The 14,604-nt window shown below is 47.6% G+C and overlaps 1 protein-coding gene across 1 annotated transcript in view; it reads left to right on the top strand.

Moving 5' to 3' along the window:
* The window catches only part of LOC133359542 (tripartite motif-containing protein 14-like), a 28,935-nt gene that overhangs the window by 4,218 nt on the left and 10,113 nt on the right, over window positions 1-14,604 (top strand). Inside the window, exon 3 of the mRNA XM_061577982.1 lies at window positions 9,641-9,874. Within this exon, the coding sequence (XP_061433966.1) occupies window positions 9,641-9,874 (234 nt within the window). The remainder of the gene's footprint in view (window positions 1-9,640; window positions 9,875-14,604) is intronic.

Below are 14,604 nucleotides of genomic sequence, written 5' to 3'. Positions count from 1 at the left end.
TTCTGTGAGGACTGCTGTATTCCAACACGCACCAGGGTGAACTTCAACAACAACAAGCCCTGGTTCTCAGCAAAGCTCAGAAGGTTGAGGTTGGAGAAGGAGGAAGCGTTTAGGAGTGGGGATAGAGACAGATTCAAGGAATTGAAGAACAGGTTTAGCAAGGCGGTGAGAGAGGCTAAACGATTGTACTCAGAGAGACTAAAACACCAGTTCTCTGCTAACGACTCTGCTTCTGTCTGGAGAGGGCTCAGGCAGATCACCAACTACAAGCCCAGAGCCCCCCACACCACTAACGACTCCCGCCTAGCCAACGACCTGAACGAGTTCTACTGCAGATTTGAAAGACAATTGGACTGTCCTGAACTACCCCTTCCCACCCAAGAGGCCCCTATCCCGCCTCCCACTACAGAGACAACTATCTCCATTCAGGAGGGAGAAGTTAAAAAACTTTTCAAGAGGCAGAACCCACACAAAGCAGCTGGGCCGGACTCTGTCTCTCCAGCCACCCTCAGGCACTGCGCAGACCAGCTGTCTCCAGTGTTCACCAACATCTTTACCAACTCCATGGAGACATGTCATGTACCAGCCTGTCTCAAGTCCTCCATCATCATTCCAGTGCCCAAAAAGCCAAGGCCAACATGATTAAATGATTACAGACCCATCGCCCTTACCTCCGTGGTAATGAAGTCTTTTGAGCGCCTGGTCCTGGCACACCTCAAAGCCATCACAGACCCTCCACTGGACCCCCTTCAGTTTGCCTAAAGAGCCAACAGGTCTGTGGATGACGCAGTTAACATGGCCCTCCACTTCACCCTACAGCATCTGGACTCCACAGCATCCTACGCCAGGATCCTGTTTGTGGACTTTAGCTCGGCTTTTAACACCATCATTCCTAGCCTGCTTCAAGACAAGCTCTCCCTGCTGAACGTGCCAGACTCCACCTGCAGATGGATCACAGACTTCCTGTCTGACAGGAAGCAGTGTGTCAAACTGGGATCACAAGTTTCTGCCTCCAGGTCAATCAGCACCGGATCTCCTCAGGGCTGCGTCCTTTCCCCTCTGCTATTCACCCTGTACACCAACAGCTGCACCTCCAGTCACCAGTCCGTCGAACTCTTGAAGTTTTCTGACGACACCACCCTCATTGGGCTAATCTCTAATGGGGATGAGTCTGACTATAGGAGGGAAGCTGACAACCTGGTGACCTGGTGTAGCCAGAACAACCTGGAGCTTAATGCTCTTAAGACTGTGGAGATGGTTGTGGACTTCAGGAAGAATACAGCCCCACTCACCCCATCACCCTGTGCGACTCCCCAGTCACCAATGTTGAGTCCTTCCGCTTCCTGGGCACTATTCTTTCCCAGGACCTCAAGTGGGAACTGAACATCAGCTCCCTTATCAAGAGAGCTCAACAGAGAATGTACTTCCTACGGCAGCTGAAGAAATTTAATCTGCCAAAGACAATGATGGTGTGCTTCTATACAGCCATCATTGAGTCCATCCTCACCTCCTCCATCACCGTCTGGTACGCTGCTGCCACTGCCAAGGACAAGAGCAAACTGCAGCGTATCACCCGCACTGCTGAGAAGGTGATTGGCTGTAATCTACCAACCCTTGAGGACCTGCACACTTTGAGGACCCTGATGCGAGCGAGGAAGATTGCGGACGATTCCTCGCACCCTGGATACTCTCTGTTCCAGCTACTCCCCTCCGGCAGAAGGCTGCGGTCCATCAAGACCAAAACCTCACGTCATAAAAACAGTTTTTTCCCATCCGCTGTTGGCCTCCTCAACAAGGCCAAGGGCTTAAAATGACTTTTACACTTAAAATGACTGTTACACTTACTATAACATTTTATCTACATAATTACACCTTTCCATACTTACAACGTGTAATCTTATTTGTATTTTTGTATTTTAAGATTGTTTAATACGGCTAATTAACATTTTACATTTCGCATTGTATAAGGTCTACTTATTCATAATTTTAAAGATTTTAGCCCTTTAGTATTACTTATACTTTGTAACGTTAGTATAGTTAGAGTGTATACCTTTTATATAAGTTAAGATTCCTACTTGTTCAATGTGTAATAAAGAACTCGGACGCTCTCGCTGTCTCCGTGTCCTTTATTTGGGTTCTTATACTTTTCCCTCACGGCACCTCCCCAGATACTCTTGGTTCGGCAGCCCTAGGCTGCTGTCGCTCACGTAGCCCACTTTCTCCCCTAGCAGACCCGCTGCTGAACGCCTCGTGCAGACCCCCGCTGCCCAACTCCCCTTTTGCAGACCTGCTGCTGACTGCAGCCTCCTCGCTGCTCCTTGGCCCCGGGGTCGGTCACCATTGGCCGACAGTGCCGAACCTCGGAGTCCGTGTATGTGGCGATCTCGCCACTCTCTCTCTCTCACTCTCCGCCCTGCGTGGCCTCACCCTTTCCCAGTCTCCGATCACTCCCCTTCCTCTTCCGGTTTCTCCCCTTATAGACCTGAACCCTCTCCCCCCACGTGACGTAACTCCTCCCCCATGACGTCACTTCCGGGAGGTCGTTTACGCCCGCATTACAAATGTATGCACTGTCCCGCCATAGTGAATTCCTTGTCTGTGCAAACTTACATGGCGATTAAAACCGTTTCTGATTTCTGATTCTGATTCTCATCTCTTCTCTGAGGCTAAGCCCCGCCTCTGGCCACGCCCCTCTAGGAACCTTCGAGAACGTTCCAGAAGCTTCCATACTAGATCCGCCCATTCACCATTCCCCCAGATAGAAACCCTACTAATAGTGCGTGGACTGTATGACGGTATGTAAATTGTAACCCCACAATTATGGCGCTAACTTGTTACACATTGTTCCACAACCCTGACGGAATCCACATTGTTCCTCCTGAATCTGAGGATCAACCAACCGGCAAGAAACTCCTCTCCAGCACTCTAGCATTGGCTTTACCTGGGACGCTGAGAAGTGTGATCCCTCTGTAGTTGGAGCATATCCTCTAGTCTCCTTTCTTAAAAATGGGAACCACGACTCCAGTTTGCCAATCCAAAGGTACTGTACCCACCTTCCATGCAACATTGAAGAGGCCTGTTAACCACGACACTCCTACACTGTCCAGTACTTTCAACAACTCTGGGTGAACCTCGTCTACCCCAGCAACTTTGCCACTACGAAGGCCCTCGACCGCCGGAGTTACTTCAGCAGCCGTGATGGATCTGAACCCCCCAGCTGTTTCCAGGGCTGCCATCTGAGATTAGGGCATGCCCATTGGGTTGAGGAGCTTCTCAAAGTGTTCATTCCACCTCTTCGTCGGACCACGGATAAAGAAGATCCTGGAGTGCAATGAATTCCAAAAGAAGCTCACTAGTTTGGATAAAGTGGCTTGGAACAGCTTTGTCGCAGTGGTTCAGGGCTTCCTGGGCAATCACAAGGCTAAAAACTACGTGGAGCTGGTGAGACTCTGCACAATGGACTGTAGGATGTCCCTCAAAGTCCATATCCTTGATGCTCATCTTGATGAATTCAAGAAGAACATGGGAGCGTACTTGGATGAGCAAGGTGAGCACTTCAACCAAGATATACTGGACTTTGAACGCTGTTACCAAGGACAGTATATTGAGAACATGATGGGAGACTGCATTTGGGGGCTGATTCGTGAAAGTGATTTACAGTATAATCGTAAATCTCGAAAAACTACTCGCTTTTAAATTTTTGTAGACATTTTTTGTATTACTTTTGTATAAATACTTGTGTAGTGATGGGTTTCACGAGGGTGGAGACGAACGTTGGAGGCAACACGTTTATTAACACAAGGCTACGATACAGTGCGTAGCAAACCCTTAAGACTTGAAGGCGTTACGGCCCCTTCAACTGCTGCCTAAGGAGGTACCGCCTCCAGACTGACGTGCTCTACTACTGGAGCCAAGGTCTCTGGGTCCTCCGGCTAAGGGTGACCTAGGGAAGGCTGTTCTGACCCGACTCAGCCAAGGTACAGGTCCCGACCACTGGGCCGCTCGGTCCCGGCCATTACAAGGACGTCGGGCCCCGAGGGTTCTAGGGTCGCACCACTGTCCTACTCAGACCCGTCGTCCCTTACAAGGATGACGGGTCAGGTGAGTCCCAGGGTCCTAGCTAGCTGGGCTTCAGTATTCAACTGGCTAGCTGGTCTTCAGTCTTCAACTCGCCCCGGACCCGTCCAGGTGTGTCAGCCCCTGGCCACACCTCCCTTTCATAGAGTTCCAAGGGGGGTCTCGGGGGATCCTAGAACACCCTGCAGCCCCCCCCCCCTGCTTTGGGCCCGGGGAATGTAGCAACCCTTATGCCGGTCCAAATTACTGCCCCTGGTGGACCCTGTCTGCTACTGCAGGTAAGTATACGTAGCCCATTTACAGCGCTACACATTTTACTTTTGATTGTTTTTTTTACTTTATGTGAACGAAAAGACACAAATTCGTCCGTTTTCTCATTGAAAATAGGTAACTTTCAAAATATCACTGTCCTGGCCACAAAAGGAAAGTTTGTGGGGGGAAACAGAAATTTTATATATTTTTTAGGCATAAACAATCACAAAATAACTCTTCAATTGAATCAGTACAAGCAGGCTCTGGACTGGTTTCCACACCCAGTTTCTCAGTATCAGTCAGGCTTGCTGTACTCAATGCTGGTGTACTTTTCTGTTTATAGGCAATGACCTTCTCTAAAGATAAAGGTTGTAGTTCGATGCCAAATCATAATACACAACACAAACATAATTATTAGATGTTTTGAGGAGAATATAACTCAGACATTAGATAAATAAATGATAATTTTTCAATTATAGATTTGTCTCTCTACCTAAAATACATATTTCTAGACATTCACGGTCTTCTGGAAGTGCAAAATTATAGCAGCATTGATTCAGTATATGTGTAGTGACATTGCGGATGACACTGTATGGTGCAGGCCCTAGAGGGGCACGGCGTCCGATGTACTCACATTGCAGATATCACGTATGTAGCAACATCGTGAATGTCACCAAGCAATGCCGGCTCTAGCAAGGACCAGCATGCGATACATTGTCATCGTGGACACCCCAGAGGTGGGCATAGTACCAGCCCTAGTGAGGGCTTGGTGAGTGCTGGGATAGCTCAGTGCCACCATGCATGGCGTGCAGTGCTGTCTCCTACCAGAGAGAGTGGGAGAGTGTCAGCCAAGGGACAGGGTTACCCTGGGCCATGGCACTCTGGTTGACCCCTAAGGCACGTGACCGGTAAAGTCTACATGGGGCCCCCAAGTGGGGCTAAGGGGTGGTCAAGTGTCTGGGTAAAGCTGTCTCAAGAAGAGTCGAGAGAGACTGAGAGCTCTCTAGAAGGTGGATGGAACCAAGGGCGGAGCCGGCCTCGACCCAGGAGCATATAAAGCGGGTCCCAACAAGGGACCGGGGTTCAGTGTTGCTACCGTCATCTGAAGATCTACGTTCTACGTCGAAGAAGAGTCTCCAACACGTGGACCTGGACCCGAGCTGGGGTCTGGTTAGTTGTAGCTAACTCCCAGTGTGTTAGTGTAGTTTAGCCGTGTGGACCACCACCCTAGGCTGTTATCTGGTAAAGGGGCAGCTACCTCTTTGTGTATTACGTGTTGGTGTAATAAATGTGTTGCTTCTAAGAAGTACATCTGCGACTCAGCTGAATCCACTACGACTGGTGTCAGAAGTAGCAAATACGCTATTTTACTTAGCTTCCCGTAGAATATGTCTACGCGTCGCAGAATACATACCAGGACATCGGATGATGAGGAGGAAGATCTCATCCCGCAAACAGCCCCAGAGGATGGAGGAGAGGTGATGCTGGCAGAGCAGGGCACTGTCCGGGCTCATGACACTTCACCACTGGCAGGAACGGAGCTTAGGGCAGCGCACGGTCGCCTTGCAGAGCATCTCCAAGCCGCGGCGTCCATCCTTGCGAGCGGCAACCAGCAGACTCGGCGGAGATGGAGAGAGCAGCGGAGCCACTCGGACAACAGCACCGCTGCCATTTCACGTCGGGCGGAAACCTCTGTGGTGCAGCCCGCACTCACTGCCGCCATTTTCACACCGGCGCGGAGCTTGCAGCCCACTAAATCCAAAGCTGCGTCGACATCGCCGATGGACATTCCGTCTCTCTGGCGTCGACTTCCCTTCATTAAATAATTTGCAGCCACCAGGGACGACTGGGTGGCCTTCAAGCGGCGATTCCTAACGAACGCCGACTTGGTTGGGTGGACGGAGGCGGAGGCACTGAGAGCGCTGCCCACTGCCCTTGATGATGATGGCCTAGCGGCATTTCTTATCATCCCTCCGTCAGACAGGCCCACGCTGACTTAAGCCTTCGACCAGATGGCGGCAATTTATGAGCTACCGTCGAATGTGCGCCACAAGTTTGCTATGCAAAGGAAAGGGGAAGCCGAGACATAGTGCACTTTTGGCGCTGGTGAAGGCTGCCTTCCCAAGAATGGACCACGATGGAATCAACGTGTTTGTCCTCGAGAGACTGCTGACCTTGACCAAGGACCTCAACATCGTTCTGCCGGCCATAGATGACAACGATCTCTCGTTTCTCAAGGTGGCTAAATACATTCAGGCTCAGAAGCTCTTACAGCGACACAAGGGGTTGGTGGCGTGTACTGCGCCTCGTGAGGAGCCGGTTACACCTGAAGACGTGGAGCCCATTCCAGCCTGCACATCGACCCAAGGTGGAGGCGGGTGAGGGGATGGCGTGGCGTGATGGACGGACGACCAGCAACGGCCAAAGGCATCACTTAGTCCCGGAGGCGGTCGCGTCATGTGCTACAGCTGCTGCCTGCCGGGGCATATCTCGTCGGACTGCCACGTACCACAGCGATGCCTCCCTGGACTATCATCATCATCCACTTCACTGCACCCTAAGGCGAGTCGCGACACACTCTACACTCGGCCCCTGAATCCACCTCACCCGTCTAGTGTGTTCAGATCGCGTTCCAGTCGCACGTCAGTGTGGGGGGTTCCTGATTGTGATCGTGATGTTCAACCGCTCCATCCTGGTCAGTGGTCGGAGCTGGCCCATCGAGTGGTGGCCACGACTGCGGGTTCGTCCGCCGTGGTTGGGTTTATGGAAGGGGTGGAAATTGGGCTGTTCGTTGACACCGGTGCATCACCGACCATCATTTCTGAATTGATTTATAATATTTCCCCCCCTAAATATCGGGTCTTAGGCCCTGTCGAAGCACCATGCTATTCCGCTAACGGCAGCTCGTTGGGCATTATTGGATAAATAACAGCCGAGTTGTGCATCTATGATGTTTAACTGACTGGGCATGTTCTTATTTGCACGTCCCTTGCCATTCCTTGCTTGCTCGGGACCGATTTCCTGGGCAGGATGCCCCTGAAAATTCGGATTGACCAGGGGTGCCTGGAATTACTATCTGGCTATCGAATGGCATTTGTGCCTTCTCCCACCCGCTTATGCATGGCCAACGCTACGATGCAAGCACTTGCCCGTCGGACCATGAAAATTTTCCCCGGTGCACAGATGTTGGTTCCCCTCTGATTGCGGAAGCCGCTTGACCAGGGAGCGACAGCAGGAGGAATCCTTTTGGGGCCTTCTAATAAGGCCAGTCGTGGACTGACGTTAGTAGGAGCTCAGACGTTAGTATCCAACAATCAGGAACCTTTCATTCAAGTTCTTAACACTGGGTTAGACACGTCGGTTATCAAGGAGGGTACTGTGCTAGCTCATGCATCGCCGGTGCTTCCTGAGGGGAGCATCATTGGAAATGTGGGTGCCACGTCTTCACCGGAGTACGTATGAGTAGTGGATGGAATGCTTTGTGCCGAGAGTGTAGATTTGTCCAAGGGTCAGAAGGGAAAGCTACGAGCACTTTTGTGTGACTTTTCGGATGTTTTTAGCAAAGATAAATTTGATATCCACCACACAACGCTCTTGAATCATCATATTGATAGGGCGACACCGCTCCTATCCGGCAGAATCCTGACAGTGAGTGAAAAAAGTATTTGATCTCCTGCTTATTTTGTGCGTTTGCCCACTGACAAAGAAATGATCAGTCTATAATTTTAATGGTAGGTTTATTTGAACAGTGAGAGACAGAATAACAACAACAAAATCCAGAAAAACGCATGTCAAAAATGGTATACATTGATTAGCATTTTAATGAGGGAAATAAGTACGTTCTACATCGAAGAAGAGTCTCCAACACGTGGACCTGGACCCGAGCTGGGGTCCAGTCCGTTGTAGCTAACTCTCAGTGTGTTATTGTAGTTTAGCCGGGTGGTCCACCACCCTAGGCTGTTATCTGGTAAAGGGGCAGCTACCCCTTTGTGTATTACGTGTTGGTATAATAAATGTCTTGCCTCTAAGAAGTACGTCTGCGACTCAGTTGAATCCTCTAAATATGTACCAAATATACACATCTCACTCACCACGCAACTCCCTAATCATTACACTTCCACTTAGAGTTGACAACTACCCAGGTTTGACTTGGACAGCCCGGCAATTGGCATCTGTGTTCAGGTAGCAGGAATAGATTTGTAACGAAATGTTGTGGGATTGTGTTGAAGTATATTACAATATACTGCACAGCTTTGATGAATCGAGGCTGACTGACATATGTCCAGATTTGAAGTGAGGAAAAGGTAGCTATCCTGTCTTTACTGCCCTGCATAGTGATAGGTCTCTGAATATTAATTGTTACACAGAAAATCCATTTAGCCAGTTACCCAGTTAATATACAAGGTAAATCCTTGATGCATCAGCATAGAACAAAAACAATATCAAGTTTATAGTTAGGGAGGGACATACAACATCTGAAAATAATGCATCAGAGCTACAGAAAGAAAAAAAACTAATTAAAAACAAACATTAGTAACCTTAACAAAATAAACAACAGGCGTATTGCACCAAAAAATGGGTAATTAATGGTTAGAGAACAGAGGAGCGCGAGGTGAATCGTACTAATCGGAGGTGCGGGGGAAAGACAACAAACTTAACACAAAAAGCAGTTCTACAGAAATGAGTTTTCAATTTAGATGATGTAAAAGTGCATAGCTCCAGCGGCTTTCTAATATTGGAAGGAAGACCGTTCCAGACGGCCGCAGAAGTCCACCTGAAATTGTGTGATGCAGTGGCCGTTTTTGTTCGATCGAGTGAATAAAAAAACCCATCATGGAAATGCAAAATGTTACAGCAAAGGGTTGGGTCCAGGTACAGCAACTGAAGTGTGCAGTCTGAGCTCGGAGTGATTTTAAATGGTTTTCCATATTTGTGTACAAAATATCTCAGTTCTATTGAAAGATGTTTTTTTATTATGTTTTGGGTCTGTACATTTGTTTTAGGAATGCATCTTAGGTCATATAATGGGACCGTATAGACAATTTGGTTTCGATTTACATTTTAATAGTTTCACTTTATGTTGTGTTTATTTCCGCAGAGGAATCCAATTTTATTTTTTATCTTACTAACCATATTATGGATATGAAGGATCGAGATACTTAAAAGTTTTCGACCTGTTCTATGAGATGTGAGTGCAGAGACATAATGTGGAGGCAGGGCAAACTAGGTTTGGAGTAGCCAGAAAACAATGTGACTTTGGTATTTATAGCATTTAATATGAATTGATAGCATCCGTCGCACACCCTTGCAGGATTGCATGGTCCAGACAAAGGCTCATATCTCAGGCGAGTTCAACCGCATGAGGGCGATGCTGGATGAGGACGAGAGGGCAGCTCTGGATCGCGTGGATGTGAAGGGGCGCGAGCTGCTGTCCCGGATCGAGGAGAACATCGCTCATTACGAGCGCGAGATCAGCGACCTCCAGGCAGCAGCCACGCACCTGCGCACTTTGCAGGAGGAGAGGGACTCGCTCACGTTCCTGCAGGTACAGCGCTCACAGAGCCAGGGTAGTACTCGACTTACAAACACAACTCGTTACCAGGCATGTAAGTCCAACAGTTCATAAGTTTTGCTTGTTGAAAAAGGCACAATGAGTCACTATAATTGAACACACACACATGCCAGGCACACACGCACACAAGACAACGACACGCAAACAGACACCCACACGGAAACTACAGAAACACAATCACATGGGGCACGCGTGCACGCACAGACACACGTCCCATATAGCCTTAACAGACTGTTGGAGAGCACCGTCTATGAAGGCCGTCACCGCACACGAGGGGGTGAGTGGGCATCACCCCACCTGGCCACGATTGACCACTGTTGGCTCGGCAGTGGTGATGTTTATGCACCGAACCAGTTACTCGTTTGAGACTGAGTCGACATAGGGGAGGCCCAGGACCCATTCAGATAATTGTCACTGGTGCTGGTCATGAACGGGAATCGAACTCGTATCGGCGGGTTGGTAACGCAGTGCGCTTACCATTGCACTACTACTCCCTCCACACTAACTTGTACACACGCACACACACTGCAAGCACGAGGCTGACTCATTACATCTCGCGGATGATCGCTCCGCTGAAGAAACATTGTTCCACTATGGGAACCTCATTTGCCAGTAAAAATATGATAATTGGTTGTTTACCCTTGTATCTGGCAACAAAACTGACACCTTTTTACAAGGAGTCATGTTTGCATAGACCGCAATACCTGCAGTCATAATACAAACAAAAGACATAACTCTGATAATATGCACTGTCCTTGAAGTTGATTGGTCCACACCCAAGACAGCTTTCCTTAGAGCCTAGTCTCACATGTGCGCCTTTTGGCGTCATCTGGTCCAACCCATGTGAGACTAGGCTCTAAGGAAAGTTGTCTCGGGTGTGGACCAATAAACTTCAAGGACAGTGCATATTATCAGAGTTATGTCTTTTGTTTGTATTATGACTGCAGGTATTGCGGTCTATGCAAACATGACTCCTTGTAAAAAGGTGTCAGTTTTGTTGCCAGATACAAGGGTAAAAAAACAATTATCAAACATTGTTCCGTGATTAAGTTCGCGTTTGACGTCGATGTAAAAATATATATAATGAATGTAAGCTGGTCCGTATGTCGGGTGTTTGTAAGTCGAGAACTGCCTGTACATTTAGCAAGGTGGCACATTCGAGGTATCACAAAAGCAGAATAACTTGCATTGTCAATACATCTATGGCCCATAAGTTCAAAATTTAAAGGTGGAAACAAGTCCACCAACTTGATTTTGTATATTCTAGTAAAAATATAAATTACCACTGAATTTCCAAAGAATCAATAAACAATTAACACACAAATTTCTCGAGTTAATAATGAGTTGGTAATGTATGCAAACGTTGGCACTACAACATATAACAACATGGTCCTGTAATATACAGATTTAAGCTACTTACCGCTAGATTTTGATTATTCATGTAAACAAACAGAAGGGATTTTAACATCAGGAAAGCCGCGGGCATTTGTTTTTTATCAGTCTCGAAAAGTTTAAACCAATCCGGAGATGGTATGCTTCAACAAGTGTTCACCATTAGTAGAGTGTTTTTTCGGGTTCGATTGCATAAATATAAATGTCGTTAAACCCGCCACCACCCGACACAGCCAATTAGATTTGTCACGTAAAGATAGCATGCCAATTACCAACAAGTTCAGCACACCAGTGTGTTCGAAAGGAAACCCATAACATTTACAATTGGAGTACAACGTTTTGCCGGTAATTACAACCAGCCTCATCAGGTGACAGTCAGAATTGTGGAGAAATTCGCCTGTTTTGGTCTTAGAAGAATAAATGTGAAGTCATCACTGTGAGCCAATCAGGTCCCGGACCACGTGTTGGAGACTCTTCTTGACGTAGGACGTAGATATTCAGATGACGGTAGCAATGCTGAACCCGGTCCCTGTGGGGACCCGATTTATATGCTCCCGGGTCGGGGCCGGCTCTACCCTTGGCCTCGCCCACCTTCGAGAGAGCTCTGTTTCTCTCTCGACTCTTCTTGAAACAACTTTCTCCGGACACGTGACCACCCCTTAGCCCCCGCCATGCGTGGTGCCACTGCGCTATCCCAGCGCTCACCAAGCCGTCACTAGGGCTGGTACTAAACCAAACCTACGGGGTGTTGTTGTATATGCTGGATCTTGAAAAATTAATTGAAAAAAATAAAAATTTAATGAAAATCGATAAATGTGTAATTATCCGAATTTATGCTAATTTATGTGATTATCCAAATACATTTATGTTAATTGGGAAGGTGTAATTGCATTAGGTTATGCAAGTATGCTAATGTGTGCAATTACGATAATTAGGCTTTCCTCGTTGTCTCGGGTTGTATTATCAATCGGGATAATACAATTAATTGTATGAAGTTATGCAAGTGTGATGTAAGTATGCTGATTAAGCTCGGCTTCGTTGTCTAGGGTCGTATTATCAATCGGGATAATACAATTATTCTCACTTTTACTAATTATGTTTTAGTGTTTATGTCAGGTCTCAAAATTCAGATCTCACCGCACGATACAGTTCTTATAATGAACATTATTATGCATGAACTTAGGAAGGCACCACTCAGACTTCTGTGTTAAGGAACTTTAATCTGCTACCAGGAATGTCAACACAGTCCTCTTGGAGATATCCTCCTCATTGATCTGTACATGTAAACCTCAATAATCACGTTTCTTAAACTGGGTAACAGAACAAGCGGTTAATTCCTCAGAGTAAAGCGAGCATGCACGGCGATGGGAAAAAGTCCTTACAAATTAAAATTTTTAAATTAATGTGACAATATTCATACAAACATGTGCCTAAAGCAAGAGTACCATATTTTCCCGCATAACCCGCGGGGTATACCAATTTTTACAAACAAAACAAGACCCTGCGGGTATATGGAGGCTATCTTAAAAATATTTTACACGTGTGACATTTTTTCATGGTAGGACTATCCACTATACAACACTTACCTTTGACTAAAGCACTGCTGAATAAACCACTCACTTCGAATTGTTTGTACAATGAAAGGACAATGTTTGAAGTGGGCGCACTTTGTCTACTGGCGACGGGAGAGCTCGGGGGAGAGAGAGGTGGGGGTTGGGGGGTGGGGCAGAGCAAGGTCTGTGGTGGTGACGGGAGAGCTGGCGGGAGAGCTGGCGGGAGAGAGAGGTGGGGGGTTAGGGCAGCTGGGGGGAGAGAGAGATGTGGGGTTGGGGGCGAGGCAACTGTGTTACTGTAGTGCCGCTATTGTCTGCGCAGTGCGCAATCTACCAGTGCTAAAACTGTACTTACTTATCTACCAGTTATGTGTTATTTATTGGATATGTATTTTTATTACTTATTTAATGTTTTAAGTTCACTCGTTTCCGGTTAGTTTGTTTTCTATGTGCACGTTATGATTTTAATGTTAACAATTGATAGTGGAATGCATTGCAAATGTAAACTTTGTATTAACATGATGGAATTAAGCTGTGGTAACGACGTTAAAGTTATGAATGCATGCGGGGTATATGGAGGTGCGAGCTGTCTGAAATTTAACGCTATTTTTGGAAGGTATATGCGTCTGCGGGTTACATGCGTATGCGGGCTGTATGCGGGCTATATGCGGAAAAATAGGTAGTTATCAATTAATTCATTAGTAAGATTATGCAATTAACGAAATGTCTTGGAACAATGTTGTGCGGAAGTGTGCCTGTCTGTCTAGCAAATGCTTATCAATTGGCTACGGCTTCAATACATTTGCTACCCTTTTTGAAACACGAGTAGAACTTTAGAGTACTCTTATTAGTCCCAATATGTGCGTTATGTGTGTGTGGGTTGTCTCCTTGCTCATCTCTTTGCGTTAAGCAGACGTCGAGGTTGGGCGTTACTTGTACCCAAAATTACTTTGTTCCCTGCTGTGCGATGAGTCGTGTGTGTGTGTGGGAGTGTCATACACGCAGCGCTCCCTTTCGGCGGCAGCTGCAGCTGCTTGTCCACTGCTGAATGAGCTCAGTCGGCACGACGCTTGTCTTTGAAGGTGCTTGATCGCGCTCGCCACTCGTCCGCAGGTCGCCGGGGCTGGCATACTTGCTCAGTGCTCTCTGGCAATGCACAATTGCACTCGCAGCTCGTCGACGGGGCCGACACTCTTGCATGGTTGCGCTGGTTGCGCGCTCTCTCCTGCTCCGTGCTCTCTGGCGGTGCACGATTGCACTCGCAACTCGTCCGCTGCTGCTAGTCCTCTGATGCTCGCTTGGTCGATTCTTGGCGCTTTCCGTCCTTTCTCCAGGTTGATTGCTTGTCGTTGCTCGTCACTCTTTCTCTCTCTTTTTTTCTTGCTCTCTCCTTGATCGTGCCGCTGCTGGGTGGGAGCTGGCACTCAATGTAGAATAAACTTTGAGCGATACTTCATCTGTCAGTGCTGACCTCGTACTCGGTGACACTTCGCTACTCGGCAAGCCTCGCCATCCTTGGTCGATTGCAGGGCCCAGCCCCGGAGCTTTCTGCAGCAAGACTCAACTCTTTGCGTTGACTTCATAGACTTGTGGCTTTTGCTGATGCAGCTCCCTCCTGATGTGCCTATCACGGAGGCAGATTCCCAGAGCCTGCCACTCGCAGCAACTAAGTTTCATGATCTGTTTACATGTGAAATTCTCTCCCCTCTCTGCGCGTCTCTTGCGAGAGAAAAATAAACAGATGCTCTGTCTCGTTCT

The sequence above is a fragment of the Lethenteron reissneri genome, chromosome 65 (genome assembly GCF_015708825.2).
Source record: "Lethenteron reissneri isolate LAM-NWPU_2019-01 chromosome 65, ASM1570882v1, whole genome shotgun sequence".
Taxonomy (NCBI): Eukaryota; Metazoa; Chordata; class Hyperoartia; order Petromyzontiformes; family Petromyzontidae; genus Lethenteron; species Lethenteron reissneri.
The sequence above is the reverse complement of the archived record's forward strand: the minus strand, read 5'-3'. Positions and strand labels throughout refer to the sequence as shown.